The sequence below is a fragment of the Narcine bancroftii genome, chromosome 1, assembly GCF_036971445.1.
Source record: "Narcine bancroftii isolate sNarBan1 chromosome 1, sNarBan1.hap1, whole genome shotgun sequence".
Classification (NCBI taxonomy): domain Eukaryota; kingdom Metazoa; phylum Chordata; class Chondrichthyes; order Torpediniformes; family Narcinidae; genus Narcine; species Narcine bancroftii.
The window spans coordinates 118243560-118259074 of NC_091469.1; the positions used below are offsets into that span (position 1 = coordinate 118243560).

The following is a 15515-nucleotide window of genomic DNA, read 5'->3' on the forward strand; positions in this document are numbered from 1 at the left end:
AAGGTCCTGCCCCTGCCTGGGAGCTTGAGGTCCCCGTTGCTGCCGGCACTGGGAGGCCAACTTCCCTGGTCAGTTTGGCTCCAAAAAAAATTTCAGATAAATGAGATTTTGGAGAATCCGATTTTAGATAATTGGAGATGAACTTTATTGATTTATTTATTTAGAAGATTTTTTAGGGTATATCTGACAATTCTTTTACTGTCTATCCCTGAATGGCATGTGCTAAGAGGCTTGCTGGGCCATTACAAAGGGCATTTGAGAATCAATCACATTGGTAAATCTAAAGTCACACCAATGGGATTTTATTACAATCGAGGGCTTCAAACTTATGGCTGGTTTATTTTAATTGCAGAGTTACTTCCAGGTTATTAGCTAAATTTAATGAGATTTAAATTCTGATATCTGGATTGTTATTTCAGGCTTTAGTCAGACGGTTCAACTACTTCATCCTTGTATCTATCGGATAATTCCTGTCCAACAGAATTTATTTCTCCCTACCTTTTTTAAAAAAAGTACATAGTTTCCTGATTTTTGGTCTGATCTGGCGAAATTTCATTACCAGTATCTAATCTATAATCTATACTTCTAACTCCCAGGGTAGCCCAAAGGCCCTTGATTATTCCAGGAACACAAATCCTGTCAATCACCTTCCTCTTCCATCCTCCTTGATTTGGCTGAACTGGTTATGATCTTGAACAACTAATCTTTAAACTCTGCTCACTTAGACTTTTTATGCTGTAGAATTGTACGGTAATGCTCTGAATGGTTTAACTGCCCGGTCAGAATGCTGTCGGTCTGTACAGACTTTAAATGTTACAGGAGCCGACGGTGTTTGTAAGTAAAATTCTGCAATTGTGGAGGTCCTTGGCTAAGATGGTAGGGCCTGTGCTGGTAGCAGCCACGAGGGGTTGCCAATTCCATGGGACTGGCGTAAGATGCCAGAAATGAGGAGAGTACCTCCTACCATTGAGAATGAGAAGCCCTAAAGGATGATGACAGCGACAGTGGACTAATAAGGGATCTAGCGGCTGAGCAACCTGCAGGGGCTGTGGGCAGCTGGAGACTGTTCCATGGGAACCAGGTATCAGAGCCAGGATTGGAGATGTTGAGGGGAAAAAGGGCTCCTGAAGGGCCTTGGGTGTTGAAGTTTTTCTGATTGTGCTGGAGGTTTGGATCTGAAACTTGGGTGGCTGGTGATGGCAGAGGCTGCAGGATTACTGAAAGTTCTCTCTTTTTGCTTCTCTTTTTATCTTACTGTAAGGGGTGCTGGACAACCCCAAATGGCGAATCTTTGCCTTATGGCAGACAGAAGGCAATTCTTCGATGTTGTACATGTTCTGTACTATTATCATGACAAGGAATCTTGAATCAAGACAGTCGATGGAGGGGAGAGGGGAAACTCATGATGGCCTGAGCTGCATTCAGCACCCTTTCAGTCTTGAATGGAGTAGTTCCCTTATGCAATGATGCACTCTGACAGTACATCACTGCTTGATAGTTCAATGGTGCATCTGTAGAAGTTGTTAAGGGATGCAGATATCATGCCAAATGTCCTCTTGATTATTGAGGAAATAGAGGTGCTGGTGCACTTTCCTGGCCATTTTGTCAATGTGGGTGGATTGGGATAAGTCGTTGCACATGTTAACTCCAACCTCCTTCATTTGGCCTCCTTTGCTCAAGGGAAAACAAACCCATCTTATCTAATGCAATAACCTAGAGTCCTGTCTGTATCAAACTTAATCACATCTTTCTATAATGTGGTGGTAAGAACTGTAAACAATACTTCAAATATGGCATAAATGGCATTTTGTAAACTTTAACATGATCTCCTTACTCTTGTACTCAATTCCTTGGATGAAGGCAAGACTATTGTATGTCTTATTCATTACCTGTTGAAATTTATAATTCATAACAGGCCCTCTTGGCCCACAAGCCTCTTCTGCCCAATTGACCTACAACGCCCAGTACGTTTTGATTGGTGGGAGGAAACCCGCATGGACATAGGAAGAACATGCAAACTCCTTACAGACAGTACGGGATTTGAAACCTGGTTGCTGGTACTGTATCAGCATTGCCCTAACTGTGCTACCCTTGCACGATGTTGCCAATGCAATGTTACCAATTTGAGGGAACTAACAGAGGCCTGTCTCACTATGTTCTACCCTGGTTTAACTTCCCAAAATGCGTCAGTTTGTATTTGTCAGATTTAATTTTCTTTCTTTTTGATATATTTTAATTGGTTTTGAAGAGAGAAATATTACATGCCATATATTGAACAAAGAATCATTATAAATCTTAATACAATAAAATACTGAATCTGAATAATAAGCAAATTATACATTATATTGTGTACAATAATCATACTGTAGTAGAAGAAATTTATTTGGAAAAACTTCAGTTCGTTTTTATTTTACCTGCCATTCATTTGTCTGCAATCCCATTTGATCAATATCGTTTTGATGCCATAGACAACCACCTTTCCTGTTTGCTCTCCATTCTTCCCATTGATCTAATCCTGCATTGGTCCCAACTGTGTCTGATTTTTGTGATGTATCGAACAGTTCTTGTTTCAGTTCTAATGGGGTTGTTTTTTCACCACTTTTTCTGGCATATTCAGGGGACAGTATTTGTGTTGCTTTGCTCTTATTAAAGAACTCAAAAGCTTCACCACTTTAGTGACCACATTGTGCCTGCTTTCATCTTCACATTATTGAACTCTGGCACTTTCCTTTGTATTCCAATCTTATGGGATAGGTAGCAGTATGTGACTATTACAACCCAACTCACTTCCAGCCAGCTCGCAGGATACAAGTCCATTCTCCCAATTTTTCTGCCTTTGTCATTATCTCTTCTAATGACAGCAATTTCATGCCAATGTTCACATTAACTCTGGGTTCATATTGCAAGCCTTTTGACTGAGGGGCTTGATTTGGGAGGTTCAGGATTTGGGGCCAATGACGAGCAAGGAATGGGAATATATGGGGAAGTATGCAGTGATGGAGTGGAATGTGCACATTGTTATGTTCCAGTGCTTCTGAAGCCCTTGTGCTTGATGGCAGAAGTCACAGATATGCTAGGGGCTGTCACAGTAACTTGGAAGTCATAGATATGCTAGGGGCTGTCACAGTAACTTGGAAGTCATAGATATGCTAGGGGCTGTCACAGTAACTTGGAAATCATCAAAATTCATTTTTTTTTTTGGCAGGTAAACACTGTAGCTACTCTTTGCTGGTGGAGGGGGGTATTAATAGTGGTGGGTGGGGTGCTAGTCATTCAGCCTATTGAGAATTGTTGCATCTTTACTCATTCAGACAAATGGAAAATATTTCATTGCAGGCTTGTGTTTTCTTTAATTGGCTTTGGTGTGTTCGGAGGCAAGTTGATCATGGTAGAATGTCTTTTTTTTAAACTTTATTTAAGATTTTATAACATGAATAACATAGGATTACATTAAAAAAAATTAAGAATAAAATAATAAAATTACAATACAGTATCAGTAATCTAAATAAACTATACCCTCCCCAATAATTATTACACATTAATAACCCAACTCAAATTAGTCCAACCCCCCCTTCCCCCCAAAATAAAGAGTGAAGAATTAATAAAGTTAATAATATGTGAGAAAAAAAACCCACTTACAAAAAAACAAAAACATAATTGATTAAAATACTAACAAAAAGAAAAGTAATTAATACTAAGATATCAGACTTAAAAAACATATTTAAATCAAACTTAAATGCATATATTTAACGGAGTTAAGATGAAACATATATTTAACTCAAACTTAATATAAAAAATTAGTAAAGTTAGTACATTGTCTATCAAAAATTCTTAAACAATAATCAATTCTTAAAAAAAATTGTAGCATGAAAAAAAAACTTTCTCTATAGAGATAAACCTTCACCAAATATCAACTAACTTCACATCTATCATCATATTAGTCACATAAACCACCATCTTAAAACAAAATTCAAACCTCATTAAGCATTGTACAATTCAATTTTAGTACTCTTCCACCATTTTTCCCTTTTACTCTTGAATAGTTATCCAATAAAAGCTCCAATACCACATTTAAATATCCCCAATCATTCCTTATCTACTGAATAAACTTTACAAAAAAACCACATCAATTTTTAGTTTTTTAAACAATCAAATACTTTCTTATGCTTTTTTTTATATTTAAACAAAAAAAATGGTAGAATGTCTAACCTCAGGTCTGTCTTCGTACCCATAGTATTTGTGTTACTGCTCCAGTTAAATTTCTGATGAGTGTGATTGACAGTTCTGATTCTGAAGGTCAGGGGTAGGTGGATCCACTTCTTCTTTGATAGAGGCGTTTGTTGCTTGGCACTTCTGTGGCATGTATGTTTTTGCTGCTTATCAGCCAATTTCTGAATGTGGTTGAGGTCTTTCTGACTGGAGGCTTGGTCTGATTCATTTGCTGAAGAGTTGCAATTGCACTGTGCAATGATCAGGGTGCTTCCTCATTTCTGACATTGTGACTAAAGCACTTGGCGTAATTTATCTAGCTGTTGAAGGTGGTTGGGTAGTAAGGGAAAGTTCAAAAGCCTGAAAGCCATTGGAAAAAAGACGAATCTAGAGGTGCTGGACCTCCAGACTCTCTGTTACTTCCTGAAGGTAGCAACAAGAAAAGGTTATAAGCAAGGTGTTTGGGTCCTTCAATATGTTGGTAAAATTCTACAAGATCAGTAGTGGAAAGTGGGATGACCAGCTGCATCACAGTCTGGTATGGGAACACCAATGCCTCTGAGCAGAAAGCGCTGCAAAAGATAGTGGATAGTCTAGTACATTATAGGCAAAACTCTCCCTCCGATCGAGAAAATCTCTATGGATTGTGCTGTTGGAGAGCAGCAGCAATCCTCTAGGTTCCACACCAACCAGGATATGTGTTCTTGCTGCTGCCATCAGGAAAGAGGTCTAGATGCAGCAAGAATTGTACCACCAGGTTCAGGAACAGTTGCTACCCCTCCATCATTAGACATGTAAACCACAAATTCAATCTGGGACTCATTTAATGACTCTTACTTTGATATTATTTAATATTTTATTTTCTGGATTACACAGTTTGTTTGCACTTCCTTCTTGTTTATATTTCTCACTTTTGTATACACATCATTTCTTGTAAAGTTTTTTTGCTCAACTGATAAGTAGAAATTCTACCTGGCCTGGAGGAAAAAGAATCTTAGATTTGTTTGTGATGTCATGTGTGTACTTTTTAATTTAAAAAAAAAATGACATACAGGCCTGTGCCATCCAATTGACCTACAACCCCAGTACATGCTGAATGGTGAGAGGAAACTCACACAGACATGGGGAGAATGTGCAAACTTCTTACAGACAGTGTCGGATTCGAACCTGGGTCCCATTCGCTAGCAATGTAACAGTGTTGTGCTAACTGTGCTATCTCCGTGTACACTGATAATAAATCTGAACTTTGACCTTCTCTTGAGGCAGCACCTTGATAGGAAGTCAGAGCCCGTGATGGTCTTGGCTATGGTTGATACTTTTGGCAGCCACCTGCTCTCATGTACACCAGGCCATGATTCAACTAGTCACTATACCCTTCATGGAACACCTATGTAGGTTTGATCAAAATTCGGCAGATGATTTGGTGTACCTTCTTCATGGTTCCATTGATGTGTTGCCTCTAGGAGAGGGCCTCCGATATATGACCTTGAAGGTTCTAAATCTCTTCACCACTGTCATTTTCCTAAAATCCACAGTAATCTGCTTGGTCTTGGTGACGTTGAGAACATGTTTGTTATTCTGGCATAACCCAAGCAGATGCTTAACCTCCATCCTTTATTCTGACTCGTTTCTTATTATTTAGCTTGTTGTGTCAGCAGATTTATAGGTTGGATTGAAGCCAAACATTGCTGTGCAATTGTGCATTTAGGGAATAGAGCAGGGGAACAAGCAAGCAGCTTTGAGATGCCCCAGTGTTGATGGTCAGCAAGGAGGAGGTTATGCTGCTAATCTGCACTTATTGGGGTCTTCTGTTGAGGATCTAGTGTCAGAGGGATAAACGGAGTCAACAGATTTAGGCTGCATAAATTTCACTGCTTCCTTTAGTACTTGCACGCTGGGCCTCACTATCACTGAGAATGATGTAGGAGTTCATGAATCCTGCTACAGAACAAAGATGAGCAAGACATGTATGTGTCCTTGGTTTATTAAGCGCACCTTCATTACAGTTCACACTAAAACTCAACTCTTCCCCGCCTTGGCCATTGGCTGCATCCTGCAAGTGACCTCGAAGCTGTCCCTGTTCTTGATGGGCTGGCCTGTGCAGGCCCGTCTGGACACCTGAGCGCAACCTCCAGTGAGTCACCAGCGCCGATAGACTCCACACAAAACGTGCAGGCATGAGGCCTTGACATTGAGGTGCATATATGTGCCTTTGTGTGTTGGTAAAATCTACCATTTAAAAAAATTATTTTGGACAGATGTATCAATCACAGATTGAAGAAGATTTGGATTGTTTTCTTCCTCTTCATGGATATTGTCTGGTCTGTTAGTTATTTCCAGCATTCTCTTATTTCAGATTTTGTGCAACTGCTGGGCTCTGTATCACACAGCTGTGCCATCTCCTCAACCTTTTACATCCTTTTATCATATTTGTATCACAGTCTCTCCTTGTCTCCACCCTGCATTCACTTTGTTCTCTTTCTCTCCTTCTCCTTTTCTTTGTAATGTGTTTGTTTTCTAACTTGCTATTGATGTGATGAAAGGGTCAGCCACCTAAAGCTTTAATTCATCTTTTCTTGTGTTGGAGCCTCATAAATTTCTTTCTAAAAAACATTCTTTGATACTTGTGTAGATTCATAAAAGCAAATACTATAGTTCATCCCATCTGCAATTTGAAATGCAGACGTAATTAATTGCTAGATTACCTGATGATTGATTATCCATTCTAGCAGCTATTCTTGATCTTTGGCAGAAATTGTATAGAATGGTAATCTGTGGATTTCATCGGATTATTATTTAATTGGTGTGAGATCTCATGTTTCAACTGTTCTATGAATTCTATTGCCATGTTTTAGATCAGTGGTTTTCAAACTTTTTTTTCCTCTCACATACCACTTTAAATAATCCCTATGCCAGTGCAAAGAAAAAGTTGGAAAACCACTGTTTTAATCATACCTAATTGACTCGTGCATAGTTTAATAATATAATGACAATTTTTTTCTCAAGCAAAATATTTCAGTAACAATTGGGTCTAGAGCAGGGGTTCTCAACCTTTTTCCCCCACTCACTTAACACCTTAAGTAATCTCTTACTAATCACAGATCAACTATGGGACAGGGATTACTTAAAGTGGTATGTGAGTGGAAAGAAAACGTTTGAAAACCACCATCCTTGATCAGTTGTAAATGATCTTTAGAAATGCCTGCAGGAATGTCAGCTATTACATTTTTCATTTTGCTCACTAACAAAATGCAAGTAGCATTTAAACTGAGAGGAACTGAAGTTGTTTTGTGATATTAGAATGCTGTACTACTTACTGATCAATACTTTGGTCAAAAATGTATACCTTGTGTGTTTCCCACAATTCACTAAATACTTGTAGAATGCTGAGTGCAAAATTATATACAGGCATTAATTTATATTTCATTTAGATAATATCCAGTAGTTGAATTTTAACTTGTGCACTCCCAGTACTTCAAAGAATTTCTTACTCTTGCTACCATGTGTAGTACTGAAAATAAGTTGTAAGCTTCTTTGAAGGGGGTGGGGTGGTGGGGGGGAGATGAATTCTCATCACAACTCCTCTTGCTGTTGTTGATACAGTATTTCGAAGGAATAAGAAGGGATTTGGGGAGTATTGAGTGGGACAGGATATTTTCAGGTGAGGGTGTCATGAAAAATGGAGGATATTAAAAAAAGAAATTTTGAGGGTACAGAGTAGTTATGTCCCAGTGAGGATCAAAGGAAAGGCTGGAAGTCATAGGGAGGCTTGGTTTTCGAGGAATATTGGAAATTTGGTTAGGAGAAAAAGGGAGGTGTACAAGAGGTGTAAAGAACAGGGAGCTGACAATTTGAAGGAGGACTACAAGGAGTGTAGAAGGAATCTTAAGAAAGAAATTAGAAAGGCCAAAAAAAAGGCACGAAGAGGCTTTGGCAGACAGAGTAAAAATAAATCCAAAGGGTTTCTATAAGTACATTAAAAGTAAAAGATTAGTGAGGGATAAAATTGGACTCCTTGTAGATAGTGAGGGTAGGCTGAGTGAGAAGTCAGAGGAAATGGGGGAAATTTTGAATGATTTCTTTGCCTCGGTATTCACTAGGGAAAAAAATATTGAACCAGTTTAGGTAAAGAAAAATAGTGGGGAGGTAATGAAGCATATAAGGATAACCGAGGAGGTAGTGATGGCTGTGTTGAAAAAGATAAAGGTGGATAAATCTCCGGGACCGGACAAAATATTCCCAAGGACACTCAGGGAGGCTAGTGGACAGATAGTGGGGCCATTAACAGAGATATTTAGGATGTCACTGGCCACGGGGGTAGTGCCAAAGGATTGGAGGGTGGCGCATGTGGTTCCGCTGTTTAAGAAAGGGTCTAAATGTAAACCTGGGAATTATAAGCCCGTGAGTCTGACATCTGTGGTGGGCAAGTTGATGGAAAGTGTTCTGAGGGATGGTATTTACAAATATTTGGAGGTACAGGGATTGCTAGGGAGTAATCAGGATGGTTTTGTCAGGGGTAGATCATGCTTGACAAACCTGATTGAGTTTTTCGAGGGGGTTACAAAAAAGGTTGATGAAGGGAAAGCTGTGGATGTTGTCTATTTAGACTTTAGTAAAGCTTTTGACAAAGTTCCCCACAGGAGGTTAGGAAAAAAGGTGGAGGCATTAGGTATAAATGAGGAAGTAGTGAAATGGATTCAGCAATGGTTGGATGGGAGGTGTCAGAGAGTAGTGGTAGAAAATTGTTTGTCCAATTGGAGGCCGGAGACTAGTGGAGTTCCTCAGGGATCGGTCCTGGGTCCACTGTTGTTTGTTATATATATTAACGATCTGGAAGTAGGGGTGGAGAATTGGATAAGCAAGTTTTCGGATGATACAAAGATTGGTGGTGTTGTGGACAGTGAGGAAGATTACCGTAGATTAAACGGTGATTTGGGAAGGCTGGAGGTGTGGGCTGAGAAATGGCTGATGGAATTTAATACAGATGAGTGTGAGGTGTTACATTTTGGAAAGGCAAATCTAAATAGGTCATATGCATTAAATGGTAGGCTATTGAGATGTGCAGAGCAACAAAGGGATTTAGGAGTTGTGGTAAATAGTACCCTCAAGGCTGATACTCAGGTAGATGGTGTGGTGAAGAAGGCATTTGGAATGTTGGCCTTCATAAATCGGAGTATTGAATTCAAGAGTAGGGAGGTTATGATGAAATTGTACAAGGCATTGGTGAGGCCAAATTTGGAGTACTGTGTACAGTTTTGGTCACCAAATTATAGGAAAGATATAAACAAAATGGAGAGAGTGCAGAGAAGGTTCACGAAAATGTTGACAGGATTTCAACATTTGAGTTACAGGGAAAGGTTGTGCAGACTGGGGCTTTTTTCTCTGGAGCGTAGAAGATTGAGAGGGGACTTGATAGAGGTGTTTAAGATTTTAAAAGGGACAGACAGAGTAAACGTGGATAGGCTTTTTCAATTAAGAATGGGGGAGATTCAAACTAGAGGGCATGGTTTAAGATTGAAGGGGTAAAATTATAAGGGGAACATGAGGGGAAATTCCTTTACGCAAAGGGTGGTGGGGATGTGGAATGAGCTTCTGACAGATGTGGTCGAGGCGGGATCATTGGTTACATTTAAGGAAAGACTGGATAGTTACATGGAGAGGAGAGGACTGGAGGGGGATGGACCGGGTGGTGGTCAGTGGGACTAGGAGGGTGGGGATTTGTTACGGCATGGACTAGTAGGGCCGAACTGGCCTGTTCTGTGCTGTAATTGGTTATATGGTTATTTCAATGCAGTTTATGGACCTAACAAACACAGACAGGCAGTGAAGTAATATATCAAATATCTCAATATATAATATGATACGCAGTTCTAAATACTAAATAATGTCCTCTTAGAACCTATTTGCATTGGCTGGAGATGAAGAATCTGAAGTTCGCAAAAATGTGTGCCGTGCACTTGTTATGCTGCTTGAAGTCCGAATGGATCGGTTGCTTCCTCAGATGCACAACATTGTTGAGGTGAATACTTTATTTCCTTTGGATTATTAAAACAAAAGCTGCACTTTTGGAATGTGGTAATTAGGATATATTTGAGATGCTGATAAATGCAAGTTTTATGTCCTTGAGTTTCTGTGTAATTTTTTAAGATTGTTTCTAGGAGTAAAATGCATGCACTGTGGTGGCTCCCCACCGTGGAGGTGGTGCTGGCACATCGTGCGGTGCAATGGAAGTAAACAGCAGCATAACACACTGTAACACGTCCCTTAACACAGCAAACTGGCACGGTTGAAAGCGGGAGCAGTACAAGACCAGCAGCCCTAAAATGGCGTTGGCCAAGCTGGCCAATAACAGGCTGGGGAAGAAGGGTATTCACGTGCAAGAATGTTCCCACCCGCTATTGTTATTCATGCTGCTGATGTCAGCCAATCAAAGTCCATCTGTATTAAAGGAGGCTTTCCAGCCTCAATAAATCTCCAAACTTAACCTCCCACACTGCAAGTGTGTGTGTTTCTTTGTAGCAGTCGGCAACAGCACGTCAAAAATTTTTTGCCTGGTAAATTTTGTGTTGCTCGTAAATTAGAATTCACTTTCTTGAAACCATGGTCATGTTTTACATTTGCTTCTGATCATCTAAAACTAGTCAGTTTATTAAAATTGTATAATTACTAAATGATTCATCTTGGGAGTTTAGAATTGCTCTTGTTATTTTTCTATAGTACATGCTGCAGAGGACACAGGATCAAGATGAAAATGTCGCATTGGAAGCTTGTGAATTCTGGCTTACGTTAGCTGAACAGCCTATATGCAAAGATGTACTTTCGGGACATATGTCACTGTGAGTAACTCTGGCTAACATATTGGTACTAATATTAAATTAGATAGCATTTACACCAACTTTTCTGTTGATGCAGTGTTGGTTTTTATTGAGGAGCAAATTTTGTACCAGAGTATGCTGTTATTTTGTGCTTTTGTCCACATGCATAATCAGGAATGCTCGTTAAAATGAAAACCATGTTGTGGTATTTCAGAATTATTTTTGGATATGTCATCAGGAAAATAATAAAATCTGTTGGAACTAATCTCCCAGCTGCAATCATTAGTTTAGAAGTTACTTGAATGCTCTAAAAGTCTTTGCTGTTGTTGAAGATTGAGAATATGTCTACATTGAGGTTATTGAAGATTTTGTACTTCTATCCGTCTCCATATTCATATCTGCTTACAGATGCAAAGTAGGATAAGGCTAGTAGTATAGTGGATAAATTGAAGCTGAGTGACAGCATATGTTTAACTCCTAAAATAATAAAATAAAATGAGGCACTTAACAGGCATGTAATCAAATGAAAAACATGGAACTGGGTCTGTTATTTGGAGGGGGGTGGAAGCAAATTAAGCCTTTAGGGATATAATTTCAGACTTTAGAGCCAGCCAGCTGAAATCGTTGATGTTTTAGAAGGAGTGATAAAAATCCAAAGGTTTAAAAAAAAACCCATCAAAATTGAGACTCTGAAGGAACCTGGAAGACATATATGTTGGATATAAATAACCTATTCTCCCTATATCTTTCTACATATCTGTTTATCTCTTGACAGCTACTGGAAGGCCTATAGTATAGCCACATCATAATGATTGTATCTTTCTTATTTTTGATCTTTACCCACACTGCCTCAGTGAATGAGCCTTCCATTATATCCTCTCTGATTGCAGTTATGACACTCTCCCTGAGTAATGCAACCCATAGACATCTTTTACCTTTCTATCTAACCCTTCTGAAACATCAAACCCATACCAATACTGAATGGGGATGAAAGTAAGGAGGAAAGCCCTTATCGATGGTGTTGGTTGTAGCCAAAGGTTTGGCAAAACTTTTATGATGGCTGGGTATTTTAGAATCTAACCATTTTGATTCCCATGTTATGATCATGTGTGTACTTTTCACTGTTCCAATCAGATGTTTTGAGGCTTTTGTGCATTTCAGTTCACATGCCTTCCTATCAAGCCAGTTATGGTGGTACATTTTGGAGCTTCAGTCTGATTTAGTATACTTCAAATTCTATTCTCTGAAGGGACTGGTAGGAATATATTATGGGTTTGGATTAAGGGAGTTTTTATTTAAGTTGGGCATACTGCTACATGTGTAATGAGGCACATGTTTTGCTTCAATAAAATCTATTGTTCAGCAAAAACTGTATCAAAAATTGTAATTTTCTTGGTTTAGTATTTCATGGCTTTGCCAAGTTCATGGTCAGTGCCAGGCAAAACATATATGACTGTGCCATAGTTTTTTCATCTTGAGTTTGGTCATTATACACTCAATTCTGAACACGAATATTATATTAGAATTACATGAGTAACTACATCATTTGCAATTATAATAAGGAACTATCTTAATGTGTTAGAGTTACCCGTCTAGTGTTTCTGCGCAGAATCCTATTATCCTGTGAATTTTGGTATCCTTTCAATTAATTAGTATAGAAAATATTTAATCATGTCCAACATCTCGTATAAACAAAAGGTCAACAAGAATTGTTTTGTAATTTCAGGTTAATACCCGTCCTTGTGAATGGGATGAAATATTCAGAAATAGATATAATTCTTCTCAAGGTGAGTTCAACCTTTGATCTGATGTTTATTTCTCCATTATGAAATTAATGTATTTCTAGTTAAAACGTTATCTTTGACTGGAGTGATCACGAGGTTAAACAGAGAGTTGCATTCAAACCTTTTTTTTTAAGGGTGACGTTGAAGAAGATGAAACTGTTCCTGACAACGAGCAAGATATTAAGCCTCGGTTTCACAGATCTCGAACTGTTGCGCAACAGCATGAAGAGGATGGAATCGGTGAAGGGGATGAAGAAGATGACGATGCCGATGATGATGATACAATTTCTGATTGGAATTTAAGTATGTTTCTATGAAAAGTGTAGCATGGTTTATTTTTCCATTTAACTTTTAGTTTTTATCTTATTGTTATACTTGTATTCCTATGGTAAAGACAATTTTTATGTTGGATAGCAGTAAACTAAGTTAAAGATTGGGAGGAGTGATGGAAATTAACCTGTAATTGCAATTATTGGGCGATGTGCTTCTGTAGGCAACCACATGAACAATGCCCACTTAAAGTGGTTTCTGGATGCAGTCTTGTGATACTGGCAGGCTCTAAGTGGTGGTCTTTGAGTGAAGAGGCCCTGCCTTTGGAATGCCCTGATAGCATTTGGCAGCTTGGCTATGTCAAAAGCGTTTGAACTGATTTTTAAATCCCTCTGTTTGAAACATTTTTAAAATTGTTCTGATAAATTTCTTTAAAAATCAAAAACACCTTTTAAAAATATTACTTAACATTATACTGTTAAATAACTTGAAAGCTTGCCTTTGTCCTTAGAGTCAACAATGCCATTCAAACGAATGAGGTGACTCTTCTTGCACCGTTTCAAATGCACGTCTCCCACTCAGTTTAATAGCAAGCGTAGCAGCGTATTGGCAACTGTGCTCCAATTCATGGATTCCTGCATTTGGTCTGTTACCCAGCAGCAATAGAAATTTACCAAGACAAATGTTTACTTCAACAAAAGTTAGTTTTAATTTGCTTTAAACACAAAAACGGGATCAAACTTTAACTTATTACTATTAACTTAACTTAACCCCCTTCTAATTCTAAGTGCACATGTATGCAATGTGTATAAGTTCAGGAAAGTTCTTTGATTCACAGTCCAATCTCACTTCTCACTCATCTAAGTTCACCGATATCAGGCAATTCTTGTGCTCAGAATTTAACATTTATGAATTTCACCAGGCTTTGGTGCTTGAAAGGTAAATGGTTACCACTCAGGAAGGTTCTTGTTGTTTTTCAGAGAGAGATTTGTTGCTTGTTGGACACAAACTGATTCCTTCTCCAATCGGCCACTTCAGTATCTTGCCGAAGAAACTTGCCCCATCAGGGTTTTCCAAATGATAACCTCTTTCTTTCAGGTCACCTTTCCTGTTTCCCTTATTTCGGGGGAAACATTATACAGCTAGCCATCTCCTCTTGTATAGACCACAAGGGCTTTGAACAGGCTGATCTAAAAACTTACAATCCGTTTTCAAAATGGGGTTTGAAACAAGCTTCCAAATCCACTGCAGAAAACCATCACTTTCTTCCCCTCCCTCTCTTAGAGAAAGCCTGTTTGTCCTCTGTCTCCTTCTCCTCTCTCTCTCTCTCTCTTCTCTCCCCCCCCCTCCACCCTTGCAAAACCACATGGCCTTCTTAGAACTGCTTTCAGACAGATTGCAATCTTCTGAGTTTGTTCATTGGTTGCTTTCCAAAATAATAATCCATTACTCCACAGCATGTCTAATTAACACCTACTTGTGAAGTCCTTCAGCAAAGCAATTTCCATTGTCTTTACAAAGGCACTGGAAGCCTGGCCTGTCTCACTTGAGCAGAGCTCTGGCATTTTAAATGAGATCTGTGTTGTGAAGTGTTCCTGTTTGTTTGTGACCTACACTAAAAAAAACCCCACAATTTATCTCCTTTAAACATATCTATATACAATGTAAAATATAACATCTGTCGCAGGTCAAGAACATGAGCTGAGCTGCAAATTCATTGTTTCCCTTAAAAATATATATTTCGATATAATGGAATCACTATAATTCAGCTTGATTTGGACTAATCCAGGGCAAATGAGTTCACACTGCAGGTATATTGAGAACCATTTTAACATGTATCATTGAGTTAAGGGTGAAATTAATGTGGTTCAAAACATTTACTGAACTGTAGGATGATATTTGTAACAAGCCAGTATTTGGATATGAAGTTTATTTTGTATTTGAATTATCATCAGCTGGGAAGTAAAATTGGGAGCATGCATTGCAGATCATTACTTTGGTAAGTCGAATTCACCTGTTCAAGATGGTGGGAATAATATAAAAAAGAATCATTTGAGCCATTAAACTGGGTATGACAGCGCAGTCTGACATAAAATAGTAAAAATGATTATGCGTTACAGAAATATGAAGGTTTTGTGTTTATTTAATGGACATTTAAAGTTGAGGTCCCTGCAGATTGAATAAAAGTAGTTAATAATACTTTATAAAATTCTCTGGATTTGAGAAGAATTCTGTTTGATTGGAAAATAGCAAATATGATCCATTCAAATAGGGATGGAGACATCTAAGTGATAAAACTACAGGGTGATTAGCACATTACTGGGAAAATGTTAGAAGGTGTTATTAAAATTATTGTAGTGGGGCACAGAAAAACTGAAGGAAATCAGGCAAAGGGGGTGTGGTGTGATAGCGTAAGTTGGAGACCTGAAAATAGGCC

The 15515-nt window shown here is 38.6% G+C and overlaps 1 protein-coding gene across 7 annotated transcripts in view; it reads left to right on the top strand.

The window, feature by feature from the left end:
• tnpo1 (transportin 1) overlaps window positions 1-15515 on the top strand; it is a 164707-nt gene that overhangs the window by 99178 nt on the left and 50014 nt on the right. For all 7 annotated transcript variants that reach the window (XM_069937016.1, XM_069937015.1, XM_069936994.1 and 4 more), the window contains exons 8-11: window positions 10106-10228; window positions 10927-11045; window positions 12751-12811; window positions 12943-13111. In XM_069937016.1, the coding sequence (XP_069793117.1) occupies window positions 10106-10228; window positions 10927-11045; window positions 12751-12811; window positions 12943-13111 (472 nt within the window). The remainder of the gene's footprint in view (window positions 1-10105; window positions 10229-10926; window positions 11046-12750; window positions 12812-12942; window positions 13112-15515) is intronic.